General features: G+C 45.1%; 1 protein-coding gene across 9 annotated transcripts in view; it reads left to right on the top strand.

The window, feature by feature from the left end:
* Positions 1-11,627, top strand: part of ABCA1 (ATP binding cassette subfamily A member 1) — a 120,635-nt gene that overhangs the window by 82,424 nt on the left and 26,584 nt on the right. For 7 of the 9 annotated variants that reach the window (XM_025041317.1, XM_025041311.1, XM_025041323.1 and 4 more), the window contains 11 exons: positions 1,079-1,250; positions 2,185-2,316; positions 3,114-3,256; positions 3,483-3,620; positions 4,506-4,726; positions 6,101-6,179; positions 6,997-7,199; positions 8,297-8,345; positions 8,543-8,656; positions 9,710-9,858; positions 11,482-11,606. In XM_025041317.1, the coding sequence (XP_024897085.1) occupies positions 1,079-1,250; positions 2,185-2,316; positions 3,114-3,256; positions 3,483-3,620; positions 4,506-4,726; positions 6,101-6,179; positions 6,997-7,199; positions 8,297-8,345; positions 8,543-8,656; positions 9,710-9,858; positions 11,482-11,606 (1,525 nt within the window). Of the gene's footprint in view, positions 1-1,078; positions 1,251-2,184; positions 2,317-3,113; positions 3,257-3,482; positions 3,621-4,505; positions 4,727-6,000; positions 6,074-6,100; positions 6,180-6,996; positions 7,200-8,296; positions 8,346-8,542; positions 8,657-9,709; positions 9,859-11,481; positions 11,607-11,627 lie in introns of all 9 variants that reach the window. The other 2 variants (XM_015599863.2, XM_015599848.2) reach the window with 1 other exon arrangement.

Below are 11,627 nucleotides of genomic sequence, written 5' to 3'. Positions count from 1 at the left end.
TGTTCTTCGACATCCTCATGCCCTGTGTGTAGTTTTCTCTCTTAGGAGAACCCTCTCTCCAACTTGTCTGCCTTCTAAATTCCTTCTCCTACTCACTCTTCAAGCTCTAGTTCAGTATCCCTTCCCCTGAGTAGCTTTCCTAGCTTCTCAAGTAGTTAGTCACTCCCTTTTCTGAGATTCCATAGCATTAAAGAAACAAAAACAAAAACAAAAAAACAACAAAAAAAACCTGTTTTTATTTTAAAATAATTGTAGACTCACAGGCAGTTGCAAAAAATTGTATGGGGTGGGGATTCCCTTGTACCTCTCACCCAGTTTCCTCCAATAGTAACATTTAATATAACTATAGTATAATATCAAAACCATGAAATTGACATTGGTGCATTTCACAGACCTTCAGATTTTACCAGTATTACGTGCACTCTGTGTGTGTGTGTGTGTCTATTTCTGTGCAGTTTTATAATTGGTATAGATTCATTTAATCGCTAGCTCAGCCAAGATGCAGAACTTTTTCATCACCACAGACTCCCTCATGCTACCCCTTAATAGCTACTGCTCTTCTTCCCCGATCCCTGACACTTGTCAACTAATAACCTGTTCTCTTCTACAATTTTATTTCCATAATATTATATAAACAGAACCATGCAGTATGTAATTATTTGAGATTGGCTTTTTTGTTCACTCATAATTCCCTTGAGTTCTTTTCAGTTTGTAATTTGTATCAATAGTTCAGTCTTTTTCATTGCTGAGTAGTATTCCACAAGATGGCTGTACCACAGTTTCACAGCATTTTTAGATGTGTTTTGTAAGCAGCTTTTAGCATCTATATTTTCATTGATTGTCAAGTCTTTTCCCCCCAGTAGATTGTGAATCCTCCTTTATCATTGTATCCTCTTCACCAACACCAGTGCCCAAATAGGCCTTAAATAAATATTTGTAGCTTGCCTGCCTTCCTAAGCACCCAGAAGTAGCCATGGAGAGAAGACAGTTCTAAAAGTACAAGCACAGCCCCTGAGTCTTTACACTCCAATCATCATTGTTTTCTGTGGGTTCATTCCTGTCTTCTCTTTTCTCACAGTCTGCATAGAGGAGGAACCCACCCACCTGAAACTGGGAGTGTCCATTCAGAACCTCATGAAGGTTTACCGAGATGGCATGAAGGTGGCCGTTGATGGCCTGACCCTGAATTTCTATGAGGGCCAGATCACTTCTTTCCTGGGTCACAATGGAGCTGGGAAGACCACCACCATGTAAGAAGAGGGTGTGGCTCTCTCAGAATTGCCACAGGAAGGTTCTGTAGCACAGTTAGAAATTTATACCTAGGAACATTGTGTTGGTCACTGGGGCAAGGGCAGAACACAGGGGTCGATGAGTGTAAAAATAATATCTAATAATGAGAATGCTTTCCAAGTGCTAGTATTCAGTCTAAGGCAGGCTGGGGGAACCTTCTGATGACCATCCCCATTCAGTTCTCAGAATTTGGCCTCATTCTTGGAACCTGAGGCTATGACAACTCTGAGAAAGGGTCTTCTTTGGAGCTGGTTTGCTCAGAACTGTGAGACAAGGATGTGGAAAGGAAGGTTAGATGTGTTGGAGCGGGCTATATGATTGCCTTCTCTGGGACCTACAACGACCTTATAGTGGCAGATTCAGAAGGGCGCGCAGGCCATAGAAACACGAGAGTTTGTCTCTGGCTTTCAGTGTAGTCCCTAAACCATTGCAAAGGGTATATCTTTGGGGGTGACCTTCTTCCCTGCTTTATCTTTTTTAATGCACAGTCAATATATGAGCATTGCAGAAAATCTTAAAAAGGCATACAAAAATCCTGCCACTTGACACAAAAATTATTTTTATCTTCGCATAATTTCTTGTTCATTTTATGTGGACATGATCTTAGTCACAGAAGTGTATGTCTTAAAGTGTACTTTTCATTGCAAATTGGAATCTTCATTTAAAAAATGCTTATACTGAAATCATCTTTCCAACACATGGGCCCACTCCTAGTTATTGACTAAAGCAAAGACTTTGCTTTGTGGGGGTGTTAGAGTCCGTTAGGATGGAACGGGGAGTAGGGAGGTCGATGCCTCTGCTTTGTCTGCGCTGGCTTTGCAGACTGGAATGGAGCATTTTTGGGGAGGCAGAGAGTTAATGCTGACTCCTCTACTTTCAAATATTTGTCCTCAGGTCAATCCTGACTGGGTTGTTTCCTCCTACCTCGGGCACCGCCTACATCCTGGGAAAAGACATTCGCTCTGAGATGAGCACCATCCGGCAGAACCTGGGAGTCTGTCCCCAGCACAATGTGCTGTTTGACATGTGAGTACTAGCAGCGTGTTGAGGAACAGACCCTCTCTGGATGTGTGAGTCATGGGCAGACTAGGACTTAAATGTTTGACCTTCTTTGAGGGGCAGCTTGCCTCACTTCTCTGGACACATTGAGACCTGGTTGTCCTTTGATTTTAGGAAAAGTAGGAGGTGAATTGTTGGATGGGAGATGTTACATCAGTCCAGCTAGTGGATGGGGGACTTGGGAAATGGTGCTTGCTTTCGTCGTCATTCTGGAGGGCTGGCCCATCCTTTCTCCCATCTCACTTCTGCCTGATGCCATGTTACCCCATCAGCAAGTAAGGGGCCCCAGGGAGCCCTCATGATGGAGCAGAGAAAGACCTGGGCTTCATAACCTTGGCCAAGGACTTTTTCCCTCTGGGCCCCAATTTCCTTTTATCTAAAGTGCATCCTCCTTTCTCTTAGGATCTGAGGTCCTTTGAAATTCAAGTTAACGCTGAGCCAGGTTCTTGGTTAATGGGGTTTTGGAGGGGGCCCTTTGAGGACTTGTAACTAACTGCTTGATGCGTGGTGGCTGGGCCTGCTTGGAACAGGTTGGAAGTGACCTGCCCCATCTCAGCTTTGACTTTTTAAGCAGCTCATGTGGTCGCTTACTGCTGTTCTCCCTTGTATCTTTCCTGAAGGTTATTTTTCAAGAATTGATAAAATTTTTTTAAAAAAAGGGAGAGAAAAATGTACCCACCCATTCTCTTCTGTTCAGGGTCAGGGGGCACTGTATTTTGGTGCATACTGCAGGGCCCAGGGCCAACCTGCCCCTCTGTCCCCAGGCTGACTGTGGAAGAACACATCTGGTTCTACGCCCGCCTAAAGGGACTCTCAGAGAAGCATGTGAAAGCAGAGATGGAGCAGATGGCCCTGGATGTTGGTTTGCCGCCCAGCAAGCTGAAAAGCAAAACAAATCAGCTGTCAGGTGAGGCCTGGCCCTTCCTTTTCTTCACACACACACACACACACATACACACACACACACATGAACACACGAAAAACAATAGCTGCCCCAGGGTCCCCTCCCAGGGGAGGGGGGTCAGAAACATGTCCTTGACTTGTCCCCCGATGGGCTCTCCCTTTATTTATCTCTACTTCTGCCTTTCTCACTGTCTGAGGCTGATCCTCAATCCTCTCTTTTTTTCTTATAGGTGGAATGCAGAGAAAGCTATCTGTGGCCTTGGCCTTTGTGGGTGGATCCAAGGTTGTCATTCTGGATGAGCCCACAGCTGGTGTTGATCCTTACTCCCGCAGGGGAATATGGGAGCTCCTGCTAAAATACCGACAAGGTAACTGATGTGCTTTTCTTCTGCGTCATAGGCTGGGAGACAGGGAGGGAGAGGCTCAAGAAGTATGGCTGTAGTTAATGGCTGTTCTTGCTAGAGCAACAGAATTGCTTCTCAAGGAAAATGCAGATTTTTTTTTTCTTAAAGTTATATGCCTGCCTGTGTATGGATGTGGGAGCCCTGGTTTACAAGAGATTTAAAGTTTATGCTTCACTACTTAGGGACCTGCAAGAAGGGACATGGGTATAAAGGACATCTTTGGGTCCCCAGTGTCACTTCTAGCAAAGAACTCACTCATGTGTATTATAACTGTGTCCATATAGACTGAGGTTCCTGAGAGCAGAGGCTGTGTCTCTGTTCATCTCTGTCCCAAACATGGTGCACTAAATTCATGATTGTTCTAAGAGTGGGCGAATACGTGAATGGGTCGGGGAGGTGCAGGAGCCCTATTGGCAGCCTGCTTAGAGGTGTTGAAAGTATTTTAGGTTAGTTACCACCTTCTGGTGACAGTATGAGGTATGGGTTTTGGAACCAGCTCTGGCTGGCCCTGAGACCTCGAAAAAGTCATTTAACTTGCCTCAGTTTCTTTACCTGTAATAATAGTAGTGCCTACCTCATAGAGGATTAAGTTAAATGAGAAGCATGTAGACCACCCAACACACTGCCTGGCAGGTAGTGAGTTCCCAAATAAATGTTCCCATTATTATTTTTATGAGGATATGGTAGCTGTACTCACAGCTTTGCCATCCTAGGAGGTCATGGCCACAGAGGCTTCCAGGTCTTTCTTCCATGCTTATCTCTGCTAGTATTTCTTTAGCTCTGGCCACTGCAGTCAGTGAGAATTGACAGGCCTCACGTGTCCCACATCCTTGTGTTTGTGCCTGGCAGGCCGCACCATTATTCTCTCCACTCACCACATGGATGAAGCAGACATCCTGGGGGACAGAATTGCCATCATTTCCCATGGGAAGCTGTGCTGTATGGGCTCCTCCCTGTTTCTGAAGAACCAGCTGGGAACAGGCTACTACCTCACCCTCGTCAAGAAGGACGTGGAATCCTCCCTCAGTTCCTGCAGAAATAGCAGTAGCACTGTGTCATACCTGAAAAAGGTGAGTCGCAGTCTCAGTGCTGGGCTGGTGCTGGGTCCAGGGAGTCAGGACTTGTTGTCTATGAATGGTTTGTCTGTCTCCACTCCACTCTGCCATGTTGAGGCCACCATCTCTGTGCTCTGTGGTCCTTTTGGAATCATATCATACCCCATATGTGTAAGACTCAGGAGACTTCTGTTCCCATCATGCTAGCTCTATTCAACCCCATTTCTTTTTTTCCTTTTTCATGAGAAGAAAAGACACAATTGGAGACCCAATGAGTGATAGAGAAGGCCCTTAGAGGACTTTATTAGGTTGGAGAAAAGAAACTTGTCAAGAGTTAAGACCCCTGGCTGCAGAATGCCCTGCTGTACCTGCTCATCACCTTTGAATCTCATTGACGTTAAGTTTTAGAGTACAAAGCGGCAAACGTGTGTTGAGCACTGATTTCATGCCAGATACTGTAGCAGACTCTGGGCATAAAAGAAAATAATAATGATAAATCTTTGTAGCATTGTTCTCATTTGCAAACTTTAAAAATTTTTTAATGTCATCTCCAAGTGCAGAGTAAGCCTGGGAAGAGGATATTGTTATTAGTATCCCAGATGAAGGACGTGAGATTTGTAGTGATTTAGTAGTTTATTCAAGTTCACCCAGCAGGTAAATAATGGAGGTGGGACCAGAACCCAATAACCAGGTACGTTTTCCTCTGTACCACAGTACCTGCCTTAGATTTATTTGTGTCGAAACCGGTGGCAAGAAACTAAAACGTTTAGGGTCCAACCTTGAACTCCCATCCACTTATTTACCTTTTTACTAGTACCTGGTTACTCCAAGTGTGCTTTGAGGACCAGGAGCATTGAGATCACTTGGGAGCTTGTTAGAAATGCAAAAACTTGGGCCCAGCTCAGATGTACTAAATCATAATCTGCATTTTAACACGGTGCCCTCTTGATTAAACACGCCCTCTTGATGAACATTCTAGAAGCACCGAAGTAGACAACTAGCCAGATAAATCCCATGCCTGGTTATGGCATTCCTTGGCAGGCCACAGTTGTGTTGTTAGCTCTGCTTCCCAGCCTCCCACCTCCAGGAGGTGAGTTCATTTGCACAGCACACACATGTCAGACAGCGGCCTCAAAAACCATGTCCACCCAGTTGCACACCTCTCAGGAGAAGCTTTTGGCTCCAGTTTTCACACAGTAGAGCCTACTGGAAACCCTCCCCATTGAAGGTGGTGGCGGCTATGCCTTGCTCGGTCCCTGACCCATTCTCACCTCCTTCTTTGCCATCAGGAGGACAGTGTTTCTCAGAGCAGTTCTGATGCTGGCCTGGGCAGTGACCATGAAAGTGACACGCTGACCATCGGTAAGGACTTTGGGGTTTCTTATTCAGGTGGTGCCTGAGCTTCCCCCAGCTGGGCAGAGTGGAGGCAGAGGAGGAGAGGTGCAGAGGCTGGTGGCGCTGACTCAAGGTTTGCTGCTGGGCCGGGCTGGGTGGCTGGGGGAGAGGGTGCAGCTTGGTGGCGGATTGGCCTAACGCTTGCTTGGAAGCCTGGGGCTTGGTCTGGGAGCTGACAGGGTAGTGTCCCAGAGAGCTGAGATGGTTGGGGGTGAGGGGATCCCTGAGGGGGGTGGTGGATCTGGCTGAACACTGGAGATCAGGGATGAGGAGTGGAGGGGCCAAGCTGATGGGGAGGGACTGGAGCTCAGCACCTAAGGAGGCAAGAGCCTAGGAGATCAGGAAAAGTCTGCCAAGTTCTTCTCAGAAAATGTGTATAGGAGGCCAGTGTCACCAGTAGAATATATGGAACAGAAGCTGCTACCGTGGCTGTCTTTGCCCAATCCTCATAGCTGACATTTTCCAGGAAGACTTCTTCTTCCATGAACTGTTTGATTAAACTTCTATTGAGGCAAATAGAAGGAGCCTTCTGCGAAGGTTAGGGCAGGGTGAAGAATCTTTTAGGGTTTATTTAGTCAAGTTTTCTGTTGAAGAATACCAGAGTTTAGGGGACAGAGATCAGGCTTTCAACCTCAAAGTCATCCATCCACCCACCCATGCGCTGAGAACCTACAGTGTGCCTGGATTTGGAGATACAGAGGTGAATAAGACATAGTCCTTGTCCCCAGGAACTCTCACGCCAGAGGTGAACATGTGGGATGACTTAAGTGCCTGGGATAGGTGTAGTATATGGGCAGTGGGCTTCTGAGGAGTAGGCAGGGGATGATGGCTGGCCCTTAATGTGGGGCCTCTGAGCTGACTGAGCCATCTCTGTGCTTCTGTCCCTACAGATGTCTCTGCTATCTCCAACCTCATCAGGAAACATGTGGCCGAGGCCCGGCTGGTAGAAGACATTGGACATGAGCTGACCTACGTGCTGCCCTACAAAGCTGCCAAAGAGGGAGCCTTTGTGGAACTCTTTCATGAGATCGATGACCGGCTCTCAGACCTGGGCATCTCTAGTTATGGCATCTCAGAGACTACCCTGGAAGAGGTAGGTTAAGTGACCCACTGTCAGAATATAGCAGGGCCAACAGTCTAAAGGCCAGACATGCAGCCTCCATTTCCACTGGGAATAGGATGACCATGGAACAGGGTCACTGATTTTAGAGCATTGGCATCTGGGTAATGTCGGTCCCAGGTAACCCTTTAAGGTTGTAGTGGGAGATAGCAGGAAAGAAGTATTAGGGTTGCTTCCCGGTATGACCATGCGTAGGAGATGGCCAGCATTGATGGAAAATCTACATGTGTCAAGTGCTAAGCTTTTTTTTTTTTTTTCATTGAAATGTCATTTAATCCTCATAACAAGTTGAGAAAGTAGATACTCAGGGATGCTGAGCTAGGATTTGGATCAGGGGTTTTGGGCTTCAGAGCCCATGTTCTTTTTACTATGCAGCAATGTCTCCCTTTAGAAATATAGCAGCACAGGCCTCAAGGACTGGGAGGGATTTAAAAGTTGTCTGGCCCAGTGGTCCCCAAACTTGACTATGCAGTAGAATCATCTGGGGATGTTAGTGGCACTAAAAATTCCAAGCCCACCTCCAGGTTCTTTGAATTAGAATTTCCGGAAGTGAGGCCTTGATGTCTGTGCTTTTATTATCACATGCTCCCTAGGCAGTGGTCTGTAGACCAGAGTTTAAAAGTCACTGGTCTAGTTCAAATTCTCTTAGCTTTCAATTCCTGCCACAACATTTCTAGTGATGGGAAGCCCATTGCTTCCTGATCATTCTGTCTTGGATAATCTGTCACAGTACTACTGCACTCAAAGATCTGGGGCCGCAGACCTGGAAGAAGCCACTTGGCTTGTTCCCTGGAGTTTCAGAGCAAATTTCTTCTGCTGCGGTGTCCTAATACTATAGTCTTTAATTTGAAAATGATAGTCTGGATTGATAGTCTTGCCACTGATGAAATGTTCTCTGGTAACAACAGCTTCTCTCCCAAGTGACTCTGACAGAGTGTGATTAATAAATGAAGCTTCTACTTTTTGTTTTTAGGGCCTACCATCCCATTCGGTAATATACTCATCATGGCAGTGGTGACTGTTTTCATAACATGGTGCTTATAATATTTTTAATTACTCTCATTTTTCAGATATTTCTCAAAGTGGCTGAAGAGAGTGGGGTGGATGCTGAGACCTCAGGTAACCCTTTAGGGGGCTGGCTGCACGTTCTCTAAGCTGTGCCCTCCTACAGGCTGTGGTAGCTCACCACTACTGTGCCTTTCTCTTTGTATTGTTTTATTACATCTTACTTTTAGTGTATAGGTTTGTTATAGATGGGGAGAGTTTGTTTTGTTACAAATAAAGTAAAATGTAGGATTCCCCCCCTCTGCCTTCAGATGGCACTTTACCAGCAAGACGAAATAGACGGGTCTTCGGGGACAAGCAGAGCTGCCTTCGCCCATTCACTGAAGACGATGCTGTTGATCCAAATGATTCTGACATTGACCCAGGTCTGTTGGGGCAAGATCTGTGTTCCATTGCTTGAAAGTGAATTTTTCTTTTATGTTCTTCTTTGGTGTTATCTTTTGATGGCCTTGAACCAGAATGATAGATACCTTCAGAGTCCAAAGGGAAGTGAAAAACTGAGGAAAGCCACTTTCTCTTTTCTGGTGTTTTACATGCGGTCAAACCTGAAAGAGCCTATCTTCGTCACTCTCTTCATTGAGCTGAGATCTTTTTCTCAAGATACACATCAAAAGATGGTCCCTCAGTCCTCTGAATCCATTCATTATCTTTTCTGTGGAACCCCAGTTTCTTGCTTACCTAGGCGTTTAATTGTTGAATACATAGTCTTTGAATGGATGGATGATTTTGAAAGAGTTGGGTGAATTTGCTTTTAGATTTAACTGTAGCCTTAGACTTATTTTGGGTGAGTGTGTCCCCATGTGTTTGATTGGGGTGGAGAAGGAGAGGCAAGAAATCAAGCAAATATTCATAAGATGTCAAAGCACTGTAGTCAGGACAAGGATTTCTATAAAACTCTTAGGAACAGAAGACTGTGGCTCTCCCAGTCCTTGCTCATGTGAGTGTGTGACTCTCCTGTCCTCCCTGACTTCATATGCCATCAGTACTTAGATCACTTGAATGTGTCTACCTTTTACCCAAAAGTATAATAGATGGGACACAGACTGCCATTGTGTGTTCTCACGTGTGTCAGCCTACGTCCATGGCCTCTTTCATAGAAATTGAGGATGACTTGATTCTTCTAAACGACTGAGTGTAACACCCAGTTCTGTGTGAATACATATCTTTAGTTGTCTCAAGCCACCTTCATTTTCTGCATGTATCAGACAAGAACCAAAAGACAGAGACTATTGTGGTTGCATATTTGGAGTCACAACTTTTTTTGGACCTGGATTTTTCATGAAAGCCCTTTACTCCTGAGATACTTTTACCTTCAAACTCAGCCTCCAAGTTGATTGATGAAGATGCTGGAAGGAGAAGCATGGTGATGTCAAAAGTGATTAAGATAATAGTTGACCTTAAGTGTTGACTTCTTGCAGAATCCAGAGAAACAGACCTGCTCAGTGGGATGGACGGCAAAGGCTCCTATCAGGTGAAGGGCTGGAAACTCACACAGCAACAGTTTGTGGCTCTTTTGTGGAAGAGGCTGCTGATTGCCAGACGGAGTCGGAAGGGATTCTTTGCTCAGGTGAGAAGTGCTGTTCCAGGCCAAAGGACTTGGGCTTTATGGGTGGGCTGTAGGCTTTCTTACCATTGATGGCAGGATAGCACTGTGGTTATGGGATGGATTCTGGAGCCAGATTATCTGTATTTCAATCCCAGTTCTGCTTCTTGCCACTTGAGTATCTGCTGGCAAGTTACTTCTTGGGCCTCAATCTCCTCATCTGTAAAATGGGGATACGAATAGTTCCTGTGACATATGGTTGGTTGTTTTGAAGGTTAAAATGAATAAGTGCTTAGAATGAGCCTCGCATTAGTATTACTTCTCTGTGTGTATATGTATGTTAATTTATTTAGAGGAGAATGTAACAAGGACAAAGTATAGAAAAACTAGCTAGGCAAATTAAACTTTCATAACTTGAGAGATAATGTGCTCAGATGCATTTGACATAGGAACTTATCGAAACTTGATTTTTCTCTAAATTGATGTTTAAGTGCAAACTGATAGAAAAGATAACCAGAGAGGTCAGAAAAATATTGCAAACAGAAGACTCATTACACTGTTGCCTGCAAATCAGCTTTGGCATGCTAACTTGTTTGGTTAGGAGGGATAAAATTATTCTTCTCTGTAAAATTGAGAAGTATAGAGACAGAGTCTGCAGAGATTCTTCCCTACATACGGCGTGAGTAATGCTGAGTCTAAGTTTGGAGCATACAGGCCTGGTTTTGAATTCTGGTTCTGCTACTTACTGGCTGTGTGAACTTGGGCAGGTTACTTAGTCTCTCTGAGCCTTAGTCACCTTGTTTGTTGATTGGTGATGATGATACCACTACTTAGGATTGTGATGATGGTTAAATGAGCTAATTATCACTATAGTACTTTCCCATTGAATTAATCACGCAGTGATAATGTTCAGTGTTGAAACCCCGGAACGTTAGGGTCAAGGGTATCATTTGAATCTTTTAAGGTTTTCTAATGACATACTTCTCAGGAATAAACAGAAGGAGCTTCCAGTTTACTTATAAAATACATACAAATCATTGTTTTGAGAGAAGGTACAAGTGTAAAGTTTGAGGTGGTTGAGGAAAGACTTAGATAATTATGCTTTTTGAGGCTACAGGTGAGACCATGGCTGCCATTCTCTTCAAGGGAGGCATTGCCTTAGGGTGGTTTTATCACTGTATGGGATCTGGATGGGTCCTCTAGTCTCAGTGCAGATTACAAATGAGAAAACTGAGGCCAGAGGGAGCTTGACTTCACCTGGATATACTTATAGAGACAGACCAACCTCAGGTCTGCTGGGCTCATGGCCCAGTGAGGTCTTTCTCAGGTTTTCAGTGGGAAGAGGGCAGAACCCCACGTTCCATTCCAAGTCATCCTGACACATGACTCCGGTTTACTTTGTGAAGTTCTCAGTTTGATGCAGTTACCAGGTGGCCATAACCTCTGGCCTTGTGCTGCCAGCTTCTGGAAATGCCCTGGAGGGAAGAGATTTAGTTTTGGGAGTTGTCCTGCTTCTAATCTGCCAATAGTGGTTAAGTCTGTCTATGGGCATTGTATTCCTCTCTTGCATGCTGGCTGGTCTGGGAGGCTGGCCCCATGGCTACCTTTCTAACACTCATCCTTCTTCCCTCTGCCACCTGGTTATAGATTGTCTTGCCAGCTGTGTTTGTGTGCATTGCCTTGGTGTTCAGCTTGATCGTGCCACCTTTTGGCAAGTACCCCAGCCTAGAACTTCAGCCCTGGATGTACAACGAACAGTATACGTTTGTCAGGTATGTGTTTGCCTTCTACGC

The sequence above is a fragment of the Pteropus alecto genome, unplaced genomic scaffold (genome assembly GCF_000325575.1).
Source record: "Pteropus alecto unplaced genomic scaffold, ASM32557v1 scaffold111, whole genome shotgun sequence".
In the NCBI taxonomy this organism is placed as follows: domain Eukaryota; kingdom Metazoa; phylum Chordata; class Mammalia; order Chiroptera; family Pteropodidae; genus Pteropus; species Pteropus alecto.
This window is presented reverse-complemented; position numbering and strand designations above follow the sequence as displayed.